General features: G+C 39.9%; 1 protein-coding gene across 1 annotated transcript in view; it reads right to left on the bottom strand.

The window, feature by feature from the left end:
• Positions 1–16,036, bottom strand: part of LOC139208132 (inactive dipeptidyl peptidase 10-like) — a 187,365-nt gene that overhangs the window by 59,659 nt on the left and 111,670 nt on the right. Inside the window, exon 3 of the mRNA XM_070837711.1 lies at positions 15,733–15,828. Coding sequence (XP_070693812.1) covers positions 15,733–15,828 — 96 coding nt within the window. The remainder of the gene's footprint in view (positions 1–15,732; positions 15,829–16,036) is intronic.

Genomic DNA, 16,036 nt, shown 5'->3' with positions numbered 1-16,036 from the left:
CTGTACTATACTAGACTACTGTGTACTGAATGCTCTATGTCATGTCAGCCATTAGACCCCACAGGCTGGAAGTTTCTACAGCACTTCAGTGAACTCAGGCTGCTGTGACTCAGGAGGTAGAGCAGGTGGCTCCACTAACTCCCAGCTCCTCCTGTCCACATCAGTAAGTGGTGAACCAGTGTCAGAGCGTCAGTGTGTTCCTCACCAAACGCTGCCCACTGTGTTATTCTGGCTTTATTTAAGCAACCCTGATATAAAATGTATATCCAGATAACGCACGTGTTAACATTGCTAACCTTTGCTATGGCAAACGCCCGTTGCTTGTCTAAGACCCTACTTCCAGGCCAGAGTTGTTAAAGTTTTATAATTTTCATTCCTTTTTCCTTTTAATTAACTGGTTTTAGTTTCATTTTTATTTTCTTTTAGTTTTATGATTTGTAGTAGCTAAAAAAATATAAGGATGAAAGAGAGGATTGAGGCAAACTTTTCTGTGTTTGTGGAGGTCTTGATAACCTGCAGCTGTCTGACTGTGAGCTTATAAATGTCCCACAAATGTCACCATCAGTCTTTATCACGACACATTTACGTTTGTGTACGGGTTCATAGCATTTACATAAAAGACTGCGCTGCTTTCTCCCTGCAGCTTAAGACATTTTCAGAAAAATTCCATTCACACACTGAGCATCTCCTTCTTCTTCTTCATTGGGGTTTTTACTGCAGCTGGCATCCTTTATAGCGGCCACCTTCTGGAAATGGTCCATTACTGTGTCATCTTCATTCTAGATCCTTTTTATGAGGTCAGCGTCTCTCAGGATGTAAAACAGACTCCTAGCTTGCTAGCTGAGATGAGTCTGTCTAGTCTTGTGGAAGACCCCGGTCAAGGGCAGAGTGCGCGCAGGTAGGCAGGTACGTAGGTAGACAGGCAGGTCGACCTGTCACAGGTTTATTACAGGCAAGTGACAGCCACAAACACTGGATTCTCTTCACACCATTTCATTTGTTGATTACTGTTTCTAAAATTGGTCGCATGCCCTGCAACACAGCAGAGCCTGTCATTATACTGTTTGAGTACATAACAAGCAAGTAACATTTCCTTACATGTATTACCCATTTGAGAATGTTGCCAAGGATGTCTGGACAGGGAGGTAAACCTAGATTATTAGGTAATCATGTAGCATTTGGCATAAAAGAATGTCTCTGCAGACAAGAATCTTTTTATTACTAAGACACCTACAGCTTCATCATCTTTCATATTTTACAGGAGACGCGGGCATGTTATTTTTAAATGTGTCACGTGGCTGAGATTAGAAGGTGCGTTTTTGAGAACGCTTTATTTATCTTTGTGTAATTTATTCCCTTCCAAATCGTTTGGCGCTGAGATGAAAATTGTGTTTTACTTTTAGATTGTGATGCACCTGCAATTCTAAAGCCTCCTTTCTACTTTTGGGATGGAAAGTAGAATAAAGGGAAAGGAAATCCAGTACTTCTCTCCATTCTCAAACAAAAAATGCTGTGAAAAAGCTTTCAACTAGTCTAAACTAGCTTTGGAGTTTGCAAACCTGGAGGCACAGAGCCATTTCACAGCCAGGTAAAAAAAAAAGAAATAGCCTTTAGAGAAAATCTGTCGTATGTGAATTTCTACAATTTAACCTTGAAATGGCTAATTTTAGAATTCATTTGTTGTTTTAATGACAGGAAACTATTATCTTAGTAAATATTCTATCAACACAAACAGAGACATATGTGGCCTTACAGCTTGTGAGAAGCGCAGGTCTGAAATCCGAAAAAGAAATCTGAAAAAAGTCTGGTCACAGCCACAAAGCTGAGAACTCTGCGTGAATGGGCTGTGACTGCTGGTTTTAACCCTCGGCATGCCTGCTACTGAGACCTGTCAGCTCTTCACCTCCATCCAATGCATCACTGTCTTCCCTCCAGAGGCAGGTGTGAGATAATCAATACTTTCCTTCATTAGAATCCCATCGAATGGCCTTTAACAACAGCCGTCATTAGGGCGGACATACCCATCTTATTATCAGCAGCATTTGCAGCCAGTTTATTTCTGTGGTATATCATATTTGGTCAAAGCCTGATTTTACTCATAACACTTGGGCCAGAACTATATTTAATTGGAAATATAATAAATGTTTGTATTTTTTGCTGATTTAATAATAAAGGCCCTGAACACCCATGGTACACCCACACAGGAGATTTTAATGGTTTAGGCTGTCCACTTCTCAGGCCTGTGTGCAGTGTATGGTGACCTTGTTTAATTGACCCTCAGTTAATTCTCCACCCACCTCCATCATGAGCAGAGGTCTAATGAGCCGCAAGCAAAAACACCTGTAGGGGGTGTCCGGGCCTTTAACACGAATGTATATTTAAAATTTCAAATGCTTTGATTAGTATTCTAATAGAAAAAACAAAGCAAAGAAGAGAGACATCACCATAATTATTATTATAAATAGGAGCGGGCAAGAAAAAGAGAAAAAATGCAAAAACACCAAAACCGCAAGAGGGAATACTTGTCAACAACATCTGTGCAATACTAAGATAATAAGAAATACTTTCATTTACACTCAAAGATTCTAGTTAAAGTAGCATTATACTGTAAGCACATCATCACATAATTCAGCAGGAACCTGAGCTGGTTTTACAAATAATCTGGCAAACCAAGCAGTTCAGTCAGTATTTAATAATGAATGTCAAGTTTGTGCATCATATTTAAAGGAGCAGTTGGTAACTTTTATAGAAATGTTTTTTTTTTTTTCATATTCCACAGTCACTACACCCTGACAGAAGTATATATCGCAAGTAAAGATCAGTATCATCCTCTGGCTCCTTCTAGTGCTCCTACTGACATGTATAAGAATCCAACACACCTGAACAAAAAACACCAATCACAGCAGAAGCAAAGACCCCTCTAAACCCCGCCCCCTTTCTCCCCCATGCATGCTGTCACTCAGCTAAGCTCGTTACTTCCAGCAGCCTGTGGGAAGAGCTTTGCAAACACAGTGGCTGAGAAGCAACCACCACAAAATGAAAAAATGGGCTTGTTATTTGTAGTGTATGTGGATGATACTTTGTGTTTTGTTTTTGTCCCGGGGACACGCAGGAGGTGGAAGTGCCACGAAGCACCTGGATTTGTCGATTCTCAGCAAGCAACAGCCAGGCTGTTCACACCAAAGGTGCATTTCTCCACACTGGGTGAACAAGCGATTCTGCTCCTCTATTCTAATCACAAGTGGAGCTGATCTGAATCAATAACCTCATGAATTTATAAGGTAAAGCACCCTGAACTGGAATGTAACTCTTTCAAATGTGTTTAAATTTGTACAAGGCAAATAAAACCATTTCTGATTTTGCACAGCTGTGGTTAAGGTTTGGTCGGGTTTAGACAAATCTGGGAATGATTGTGGTCACGGTGAAAAGAAATAGGAAACAAAACAGCGGTCTCTTTTGGCAACACAGCTTTTAGAGAGAAGTTGAGACGCTGGTCTATTTCTTATATTCATGTTTGGAAGATGTTCTTTTTAATTAATTTAGACATCCTGGACGCCTAAACTGGGCTGTTTGACATATATAATATGCATGTATACATGCTCTGAAAGTGAAAGAGAATAATGAAAACAGGACAAAGTCACTTTATATGCCACATACCACCATTACGTATTAGTTAAATAATGTTGTGAGGTCATTTGTCTTGGGATTTACGTCAGCTTTTTTGTAGTACTCCCTTATTAATAGGGTTTTTTATGAAATATGCTTAGATTTCCAGAGAAGTAAGGGGTAGTAAACACAAATGTCAGATTTCACGAATACATATTGATGTAAAGCCAGATTATGCCCATAATTGGGTCTGGCTCAGGTGAAAAACTACTGATACGGTTGATAAAAATTTTTGTCAAATAAAAATGTGTTAAAGCAGCATTCAAATGACCCCTACACATCATTCTTAAACTCACAAATACTACTGCTCTGTAAGATAAGTGTGTTACATGGTTCAACAGCCCTAGCTAGTTAAAGCACACACATTTTGTGTGTTGCTTTGACTGTCTACTATATCACTGTCTGTAAAACTCTGCTTGTGGGTGTCCCTGTAGCCTATCTATACTGCAGTTTATCATTATGGGGCAACAGAATACAGAAAATAACATACTCAGAGAGGTTTTGTTAGTGGTAAATTGGTGGAAGAGACATTTCTTTTCTCCAATCTATTGCTACAGTGTCTTGCACTCACTTTCCAGCTTAGAAATCAGCACTGTGACGTGACAGCTTCCTGACATTCATGGTTTCATGGCAGGCCTTCATTATGATTTTCTATTTTGGGAGCTATTTGATAATTTTTTTTGTCATGTTGGGTTATTGTGCAAACCACAAAGCTTCCAAGATCCAACCTACAGGATAGAAAACATTACCGAGCAATACTAGTCTTGATAACGGTGCTAAATCACCAGATTTCTGCTGAACTAATGGCTGTGTTCATGTTTGACTTCAGCGCTGCCTCTATTGAAAATCACATATAATGACCAAGAGCACAAGGAGAACAGCGGAGAATCAAATCTCCCCCTTTTAATCACTGTCCTCCACTATTAAGAACAGATATAATGGGCCGGGTGAGCCGAGCAGTAACAGGAGCTTACTGGAAGATGGAGATGTGTGAGATATGCAAGACTTGGAAGTTCAATGTGTAACTGTTTGAAAATCCCTAATATCACCAGGGGCCGTTAAGTGAGCTGCAGTCAGCATCCTGTCGCTCACACTCTTATCAGACAAAGCAGGGATGTTTCACACACAAGATTGGAAGTGATAAACTGGCATCAAGTTTAACTTACAATAATTTGGACCATTGACTCCAGGATATTGCAGCTAAGGACCACGACTTGTGTCCACACATATGAGGATTAATAAATAATAACACAGACGCTCTAATTCACTCAAAGCCTTTTGCTGAAAGGTAACTCAAGCAAACAGCTTACAATACTAACTAGTTTACCATTTGCAAATTACTTTGTCAGCTTACGCCAAGAAGCAACCGATGCCAAATCCACGGGCCAGTTAAGTTATAGCTCGCTGCCTAACCTTACCTTAGGTCACAGTTAGCTAGTTGGCCAACTCTGCCTTGCATTGCCCTTTATAGCGTTAGCAGCTTAAATGATTCGCCGTTGCCATTTGGCAGGACGTTGTGTTGTAGTGGGCATCACTAACCTAGCGTTAGCTAGAGTTGGAAACTGTAGTGGATCTGAAGACGGGACAGGAACTTAGGAGCACGCATAAAACGCCACATAATTCACATCAGTCTACAGACTGTATATGCAATTTTTTTTCTTTTTCAGTTACAACACAGCCAATTAATTCAAAGGCAGTAAAATGATTAATAGCTGTCAATTGTTACACATAGAAACTTAAACAAATGGGATTTTCCAAACTGAATATATTGTCTAAGCGAACAACGGATAAAAGTATTAAAGCAAACAGATAAAAGCTGCCCAGCTGATTACAGCTAAGGAGGTGCTAAGCAGTAGCATGCAGCCATTAATGACCTTCATGCTCTAACAGTCATGTGTATGTGCTACATAAAGACGCTTCTTCATGTCATCAAAGATCAACATACACATACATGCATACGCACACACACACACACACACAGTCTACCCTGCACTGACGCTTTAGCAGCAGTTCCCAGCACAGCCTGTGAAGTCTCTAATGTTAATTAATGCGAGGCACCAGAGCATGCAATTCCTAATTAACCCCCAAGAATGTTGCTGCAAAGCTTGCAAGTGGAAAAACAGTCTTAAAAGAATGCGGTTTACTTTTTCCAAGACCTTGTTTCCCTGCTGTCAATCCATATGTTGCAAACCACTTTGCACATCATTGGCAGCTGACAGCAACATGGCTGATCTTTATTCTTTTTGCCACCATGCTGAGTGGCAGGGGAATAGAGATTAATTGGGGTGATCATGTAGTTAATTAAGAAAATGAAAGAAAATCAAGGTGGGCTGATGGCTTAACGAGAGAAGACCTACTGAACTGAACGGCGCAGTGATTAGTCCTCTAGTGAAGAAAACGCGGCTGCTGGCACACAAACATCTATTTGGAATCAGACCATGATCTGGCATTGACACGCAATTACTGTATAATTTACTCTTGTTAAGAAAACGTACACGTTCACTTAAGTCTACACACCCTTCAGATGCACCCAAACACACAATTTTACTCAAAGTGTGTCCACACGTCACCAAACAGCAGCTTAGTCACAGCCCATTCACTAACAGTCCAGCCAAGAGCTCCACAGCACATGCCAAAGTCTTGATTTAGAATAAAAGGAGTGGAAGGAAACGATTCAACCAAATGCTGCCCAGCAATCAGAGTAATGAGATGTGTCAGTGCAAAGGTAGGTGGCTCACCCAAGGGAGACATCGGTGGCAAAGATCATCTTGACATTAGTGTCTCTAGTGTTGATACAAATGAGCATCAGAGAGAATTGTACTCATTTTCTGTGCAGAGTTCAAGGGCGTAATTTCCACAAATGATGGAGGAGATGGGTCCCCTGCACATTCCTCTAAAAGTCCTAGTTTTGTCCACCACCACTACATTATAGTTTCAGTTTGATTTATTCTCTAAAATATTACATTCCAGCTGCCAAAATCCTAATTACACAGATTTAAGTTAATACAAATGTTGATGAATTTTTGTCATGGCTTTCAATTATTACCATGGTTACACTGGAAAAGCATCACAATGGTGGTGGATGTTTTTTTATGGCCTGAGTTTTGCTTGTCAGGCCACATTATTATCCAAAGCTCATTTTGGCTGTTCCCAGCCTGGTAGGAAGCTCTGCCTGTACTATGTGGGACTCAATCAACTACATATCGTCCTTTGCATGCTTGTTGGGGGGCGGGGGATTGGGTGGGATCACAAAGTTTATCTGCCAATTATTTTTCTCAATAGACTGAATAATAGTTTTAGTCTAAAATTCCAGAAAATTGTAAACCATCCCCATGGCAATTTTGCAGAGGCCAAAGGTGAAATCTTCAGCTGCTCATTTTGTCCTTTTAACAGCCCAAAGCCCCCAAAAATATTCAGTTTACAATTACATACGATGCAAAAAAAGTAGAAAATCCTCACAATCAAGAGCCTGAAACTAAGTGATGTTTGGCATCTTGATAAATGACCAAAATCATTAAGCAATAACTATAGTTGCTGTTGATTGAGACAGAAATTGCTGTACTTATTTTCATTCTATTTTGTGATCAACTCAGTCAGCAGCCACTGTATTATTTCATTATGATGTGACAAACGTCACTGTTTGCTTTAATCCTTTTTTTCCCCATTAATCACAGTTGATCACCTGATTATACACACAACCCAGCTCCACAGGTGCACCTGCTATTTGGCAAAGACATTTTTGAAGTTGCTGCATCTGTAGAGACGTGTTTCCGTGTGATCAACCCCATAGAGGGGTAAAAGTGTCTGAGGCTGACATTAGTATGCTGTAAGCAAGTTAGCACAGCTACAACTAATGCAATTGATAATGGCTGCGTTAGATTCACAGGAGTTATGCGAATGATCAAGCATTACAATACAAAAGCCTTTGCTTATTAGCCTTGTATTTTCCAGCTTTGTTGTCCCTACAATTTAGCTGTATGTCTATTCTGTGTAATGCAAATTGAGAACAAAGAAAAACTGGAGTCAGTTTCTTGTTTGTGTACACATGTTTGGCTGATTTGGATCCTGGTTCTATCGGTGTCGCAGAGGCCGTGGGGAGGCCCCAAATCAAATTTTGCTTTCAGCCCCATAAAAGCTTGGGCCAGTCCTCATAACAATAAATATCTCCAATAGATCCCAAGAGCTTACACTCCACACTGCACATCCTTGGGTCGTCAGCAATACACCCGCCAAGTGTGAACATGATTGGATGAACAAGAAAATCAAAAGACAGACAGAGACTCCTTCTACTTTAGTGAGATAATCAAATAATAAGCATGTATTCAGACAAAAATTAGGATTTTTCCATTAGTTGAAGCAGCATTAGTCAGCTAATGTCAGCAATTAGGCTGGAATAGGAAAGCATTTATCATCATCAAGGATGCACACTTGACCAAAGACGTGATTTCCTTCAGCAGATGTCACCTCCCGTTACTGCATTTACACATCTAAGCGTCATTATCCATTCGGTTTCGCTACAGGCATTTCACCTGTTAATAACATTGCTTGTGAAGCATGTCGAGTTGGCATACTTCACAATCATTCTGTGGTTGTGTCACATAGATTTTCCTACATTTATACATAACGAGATACTGTTGCTCGGGAGGAAACTATAAAAAGCAGTGTTGCTTTCATGGAGACGTCCCCATGGGAAGCCAGCAGCTTAGCTTGGTAGGAGCACAGGTACAAAATGAAATATAAAGCTGTATATCATTCTACAATTATTAGCAAAACCGAGCATGTTGCATTAAGAGTGTCACTAACTGCCGTAATGTGTTAGGGAGACACAGTAGTATGGCAGTTGTTCCAACTATTAGAGGACATGACATCTGTCACGTTGATGAACTGCATTTTTTCCTAACACTTAATTTCAGTAGTAGAGCTTTTTGGCGGCACCCCGTTTCATTTTCACATGATATGTGTTTATTGCTCAGAAAAACTCTGAACCCAAACAGTCCAAAGGGGATCCTGTCAGTAACGAGCCTGCTTTTCAGGTAATAAAAAAGATGAATTTGATTGAAGTGAATGAAGAGAATTGACAGGCCGTGCAGCTGACTGGTAATTGGGTTGAGGGTGAGTGGTAATATGTTCGAGGTAAACAGTATTGACAGCTAAAGGCTCAATAATGGATTGACAGAGATTACTCTAGTACTGACCATTTATTGAGGTTAGCGGTTTTTATGAGCTGGGAGGTACACGCACAGCTGCATGTGAATGTGCACAAAATCTGACCTCATAAGCTAATATGTGTTTGATTAAGCTTGGCTACACGTGATTTAAAGATGCACCCAGTAATTTTACATGTCTCATATGAGTTCTCAGCTTCAAACAACTAATTAAACCAAACTTGAAATTAACAATATTTGAGAAATTGATCAAGATGATGAAGATGCAGATACATCATTCTGTACAGTGAAGGTTAAACATCAGAGTGAAGTAACAATAAGCAAAAAACACATTTGAAGGGATCTAATGTAATTCCTTTCATTATACAGGTTCTTTCTCATATTCCAAAATTTCAAGGAGAATCTCTGCATTTGCAAATACACAGTTTAGAAATATCCTTTTTTCTCCACGTTTTGCAAAGATGTAACAGGTATACTGTCAAAGTGAAAGAAGTTCAGTGATGGATACCATCACCACATACGTCCGTTTGGACAATCGCCGCAGTTCTTTCAAGACACTGAGATAGTGGAACTGTCAGAAAACCTAAAATGTGTGTTCAGACTGAACCAGAATTTCACCTTGAATTACACGCATGGATTTTTACCACCGCAGAACTTTTGCACTTTGATGTGAGCTGTACGGCAGGTAGGTCGTCTAGCAATGTACGCACTGACAGCAAGTGTGTGGAGCATTCAGGTATCACAGCTCAGCAACTGACTCATCTCAGAACCTCCTAAAATACTCAGTTTCTTTCCATTTTTCCTCAACTTTTTCTTCTTGTCTCCGTACAGAAGATGGATTATTTTACAAATCCCCTAATGGGGAAATTCTTATATTTTAACACAAGAAAATACATATTTGCACACAGGAGCTCTAGTTAGGCAAAGTGAGGAGAGATGGTTAAATGACGGGCTGTATCATAGCAGTGCCCTGGAAGCAGTTAGGGGTTCACTGCCGTGCTCACTACCTTGGTAGTGCTCAGGAGTCGAACTGGCATCTCTCCAGCTACACTCCATACTGTGCTCCGTGACTTGAACAGACCTTCAAGATTGAGCTACTGCCGCCTGATACAAACATACATTTACGAATGTATGAATTATACAGCCTCTGGTGGAGCGTATATGCTTGGTGCTCAAGCTAAAATATTTTCAACTCACGTAATCTGGTTTTTGCTTTGAATCCCTCCGCCACAGAGGGATTCTTATCCACTCATCTTTGCATGGACGTTATATGCAGTCGCCTGCCTCTTAAATTCACTCTATGTTCAATGTAAATGCACGTTTAGGTTCCGAGAGTAAAAAATGGTCGAACAAACGCTGTTTATAGCAAATCCTCACGTAGAATATATAGCAGAATATGTTGAATGTTTAAAACTGAGACCAAAGGCTATTAAAGACACCAGAAAATGTTTCACTGGATGCATCATGTTTGAAATCAATCTCGAGAACAAAAAAAAAAAAAAAAAATAGAATAGATGTTAGATTGAAATGTTACTCCACTTCACTGACTGTCTATTGAGTTTCTGGTTTTGAGAACTTAAGGGGGCCAACTGTTGTGTTATTTTCTCCAGGCTGAGCCATTGTGAACACGATATGATGTCCTTCTCTCACCAGATTGTCAATGACAGGCTGAGGGTGCCCTGCCTGCAACGGTACTGTTGGAGACAGTAATGCGCAGTGAATCACGTGTGATGGCAGCTGAATGTGACTTTCTCAATCACATGCATCTGTGTGAAAAACACACACACACATCCAGTATGCACACGCATACACATACACACACACACACACACACAACATCTGGAGAAGACTATGCATGAGATTTTTTTCACATTTTTTCACATGTGACCAACATTTACCAGCTGTCTCCCTTTAATCTATATAGATCGTTATCAATAATAACCATGCCCACATCAGAATGACAATGAATTTCATATAACAGCAGAAATGTCAGACACTGCAGACTACTGACATTCTGTAAATGGATGCCTTTAGTGAGTAACAGAATGATAATAATAATGAACCTGCAGATGTATGTGTGAAACGATAGGAAAAAAAAAAAAAAACAGTAGAAAAATTGTACTATTTATACTCAAATAGCAATGGCAAGTTATGTGATTGATTAAATTATGCATGGTCCAATCAGCAGATGCTAATTCATCAGTCCAATCTACAGATAATTGGGGGGTTATAGTCATCATCATCATCTCCACCATTTAAGAGGTGCGACATTTCAAAGAAACAATGTCCTGTAAAAAAACTGGCTCCATTAGCAGAGAGATAGAGGTGTACCTGATGAATCACAGCACTCTCAGCAGCAAATTTAGTCCGTAATGATGCACTCCATTTGAGTAATCATCAAGTTGTAGTGTCAGATTGTAGCAACCCATCCATCTGTAACATTATATTGGTACTCATTTAACCGAGGTATGAATTAATGAATTAACGTCAACAAAATAATTGCATATTCATCATTGCTCTGTAGTTGCTTTCACACCAGTAGTTTGGGTCATTTGGTGCAGACCAAAGGAAGAAAATAATATATTGTTAGCTTTTAATATTTTATCACACTAACTCATTACAAAAACACCAAGCGCATTGATCATATGTGTTTTAGAAATAAAGAAACACTCTGACTCAGTTTTATAATATATCTGTATAGTGTTTGGGATTGACAGAGTTGGAGGACAATGACAGACGTTCCCTTACAGCAGTCTGACAAACACCAACTGCTATTTACATAAACAGATCAGTTCTCTCACACAGCTCTGGGATAATGTTACTCCTATAAAAATCATGGTGTCTGATCAGAATGTTGTGGTATTTGTGTTTTATTATGTGTTTGTAATAATATGATATCATAATAGAAGCTGTTGTGACAGAATATGTGTCAGCTTATGTCTTCATTGAGAACACAGTGCACAGTGGAGACACGCAGTCAAGTTTTTGACAATATGAGCTTATTATTGTCTAACAAGCAAATTATTTTTAATTGTGTTATCAGTAATATATATTTTAAATTACATTTGGGTGAAAAAACGTGTCTCAACTTGTGTTTGTTATGCAGCTAACAGTGTAAATAATGTTATAATGTTTCACCTCACGAACACAAAGTATGAAAAAAATAAGCTACTAATTCAGTTAGTTAATGCAGAACAGAACATCACGCCAAAGCTATCTAATATCTGTGCAGGATGTGGTGGTATCAGGATCCATGAACGGTCCCCAGAAATGCACTCCCAGCTTTGAGAAATGTACTGCAGGCTGTGCAAACCAATCAGAACTGAGACTTTTTAAATGTATTTACTGTGTCTGACAACAGCGACATGCCATTAAGAGATACAACGGGAACTGGAACTGACAGGTAACCCATTCATGTGACAGACAACAATAGCCCACTTCACTGCACCAGTGTGTTTATTTATCTTTTCTGGTGGTCACAAAGAGATCCCAAAATAATATGCTGTTTTGAGTTTTATTTGTAGAGGCTACAAGTGGAACGTATGTCAGAGATGATGACGGATGGTTAGGAGCAAGATAGATAGTCGTGTGCCACAATATTATCAGGGCAATGCTTACACGGTTGTAGCAGTCCACCTACTGTTTATGCAGAAATCCCAAAATATATGGAGGCTCAATACACCTGTGCTTTAACCCACTGTCAGTGCCTGATGTGTCTGGGGAAATCCCTGCACTCGTGTGACAGACTGTGACAGATTTTATGCAGACTGTTTTGGAGGTCATTTCCCTTAATGAAAACAAAGATCTAGTCATTTGAATAGTTTACCTTTCATGCTACAATCACATCCACCATCACAAAATCCAGCTGTCAGTTCACCTTGCCTTCACAACACAAGCAAACTGAACCAGAGTTCAGTCGAGTTTCAGTCTGGGCTATTCCACCCGAATAGACTGAAATGAACAGACAAACACAGTAGAGGATGTGCAGACGGATTAGATGTGAATGCATTCCAATTCATGAGGGAGGTTTTAGTTTGCTGAATACAGGTGTTTCTTCCCAGCAGATTGTACTTTCAAATTTACATGAAATTACACCTAAAATGTATGAAATATAAGCACAACCTTCTGCTGTGGATGATGAGCCTCCAGTTATTTCGTTGTCCTCCTTTCTGTCAGAAAACCAACACTTAATTTGATAATAATTAACTTTGACCTTTGTTTTTACCTTTTGTATCTCCCAGTATATATTATTGTCTGGTTTCTAGCTTATTATTATTTGCGTCATAGCAAATTAATGTTTTGTAATAATAAAATCAAACATATACAGTTGCATACAGTTGTGTTCAATGAACAACAACTCAAACAAGAACAATAGAAATAGCTCAACACAACTAATATTACAGGTGGTTTCTCCAAATTCAACACAAAATGCCATTTTCAATGACTACTGCAGTGTCAAAATTATTCATCCCCCTGAATAAAATCTCTCATAAGAGCACTCATTTGCAATTCAATTCTTGTCTCAAGCGCACCTGATGCAATTAATCAAGGGCCTCATTAGTTGGATCAGGTGTGTTTGAGATAGAACACGTCAAATGCCCAGACTGACTAGGGGTTTGTTCACAGTGGCATTTGGATGCATGTTAGAAATATGGGTAAGTCAAGAGAATTGTCCAAAAAGTTAAGAGAGAAGATCACTGCCTTGCACAAACAAGGAAAGGGATACAAAAAGATAGCAAAGGCACTGAATGTTCCTAGGGATACTGTTGGAAGCATGGTGTCTCTTGACCTGCAGCAAGACATGGTGGCAGCAGGCACTGAGGTTTCAGTTTCTACAGTAAGACGCAGACTAAAAACTAAAGACATCCATGCCTGAGCTCCAAGTTTTCTGGTCTATGGATCAGCGATATGTCTGGAGGAGGAAGAATGAAGGATATATTGAAAAGAACACCCTGCCTACAGTGAAGTGTGGCGATGGCCTGCAGCGTTTGGAGGGCAAGATGGATTCAATTAAGTATCAGGAAATCCTGGGATAAATCATCAGGCTGTCTGTGAGGAAATGGAAGCTTGGGTGTCAGTGGACCTCCCAACAGGAGAATGGTCCCAAGCATACCCCAAAGTCCACCAAGGCTTGGCTTCAGAAAAAGTCCTGGAAAGTATTAGAATGGCTGTTACATTCTAGAGCCTGACTTGAATCCCATTGAAAAATCTCTGGTGGGATTTGAAAAAGGTGGTTGCAGCACGCAAACCCAAGAATGCTGGAGGCTATTGTTCATGAAAGGGGTAAGATTCGTCAGAAATGCTGTCAGAACCTGGTGTCTGACTGTGCATCACAAGGGCAGCAGGTCATAACAGCAAAAGGGTGATCTACTAAATACTAAAGATGCTTGTCAAGAAGAGGCTGAATAATTTTGAAACTGTAGTCATTAAAAGTGGCATTTTGTGTTAAACCACCTGTAACCACCTGGGTTGAATAATTTTAAGAGCAAATGTACCTACCTACCTACCTACCTACCTATCTATATTAATATTATAAATGAGGTGGAATTGTATTTTACTTTGTTTTCTGTTGTAGTGTGTTAATGAAGCTAATGTATCTATCTTAAATATGGTTTGTTTCAATGTTTCTGTCCATCCCAATTTCCACTGACTAATCATTAGATCATATGATATCCCCAATCAGATTATCTCAAATGTAGACAGAGATGAAACACTTTCAAGCCAAAACCTCCAAAGCCTCTGACTTAGGAAAAAAAAATCTCATTTTTGCTCCAAATCCTCGTGATCAATCTTCCCTCTCGCCCGTCTGTCTGTTATCTTCTCCCATTTGTCTGGGGTCTATTTTGCCCCATCCATCCACAAACCACCCTATAAAGCTGACTTTTCTGACTGCCTCATCGCACAACATCGGCTCTCTCTCTGTCTAGCCTGAGGTCAGCTAAGGGAATGAGATGGCGTTACGAAGATAGTGGAAAAATGTCACCCGGGAATGAAATATTGATGGACAGAAAGGCCTTGCCTCTTTCCCTTGCCCTCGGGCATGGAGTGAGAGTCACGCAGTTGATGGGCAACGAAGAGGAAAGCCAAAACAAACACACTAATCTGCAGGAAAGGAGACAGATGGAAAGCGACGCGGGAACGCTACGATCCCGTGCATCCTTTCCCTTGGAAGTGTCGTTATCTTCTCCCTCCCCTAAGCAAACCATAATCAGATTCTCTTGCACTTCACTTGATGTGGTTTATTTCCAGCCAAAGCCGTCTTGGCTTAAAATATGATCCCTCCTGACAAATCAGGGGGCAATACAATGTAAATAAGGAAAGGGACAATAAATCCAAACATCTACATTTCCATAACTATATGCAGGGTAAAGCGAGGGTGAAACATGCTAGCTTTGTTTAAAACTGAACTGTCTGCTTGCTGTTTTAGTAAGAGCTATGTCACCCCACTGGTGCTGAACAAAAGGAGTGCTTTTATTTGCTCTTACAAAGCACACTCAGAACTCATCGAGATGTCATTCATGTCAAGAGAGATGTGTTTGTATAAATATATGAACGGCAACATGAAGTAGGGGACAAGTAATGTGGGCTGTGTACCAGGCTGACACTCAAGTCATTATATAATTCAATAATGACAACGCCACATTTCAGCACTCCATGGAACAGGTAGCCAATAAAATCTGATGATAGCTTTATCTGTGATGAAAAATAAATAAATAAAGCCTAATTAGAAACAATTTCAAATGTACCACATTGATTCATAGGAGAAAAAAATCTCCTCAATGCCAATGAAAAATGTTGATCCTTATTAGTGCCCCGCTCATTTCCATCCACGGCTGAAAGAATTAACCAGAAACCTCTGAATTCCAGCAGGTACAATTAAGGTTGTCGATCGCCCACTCACCATTAATCCATTTGGCCTCTGGGTCGTGCACCTTGAACTCAGGTTTGAACAGATCCTCCACAGACAGTTTGGTGTCACTTCCAGCTTGGTTGTCGGCTGCAAAAACGAGAGCAACATTTTTAGTAAAACACGGCGTTGAACGTGCGTTGTTAGTTCAAACATCAGTTCTATCTTGCAGGCCAATTTGCTTTCCAGCAGGTTTAAAAACAATCTCCAGCATTAACTGATCTTGGGATTAACTTCTATCGCTAGCGTTTTCCCAAAATTAGGCTAGGCTTTCAAAATACAGATGCACTTTTTTACT

The sequence above is a fragment of the Pempheris klunzingeri genome, chromosome 10 (genome assembly GCF_042242105.1).
Source record: "Pempheris klunzingeri isolate RE-2024b chromosome 10, fPemKlu1.hap1, whole genome shotgun sequence".
Taxonomy (NCBI): Eukaryota; Metazoa; Chordata; class Actinopteri; order Acropomatiformes; family Pempheridae; genus Pempheris; species Pempheris klunzingeri.
This window is presented reverse-complemented; position numbering and strand designations above follow the sequence as displayed.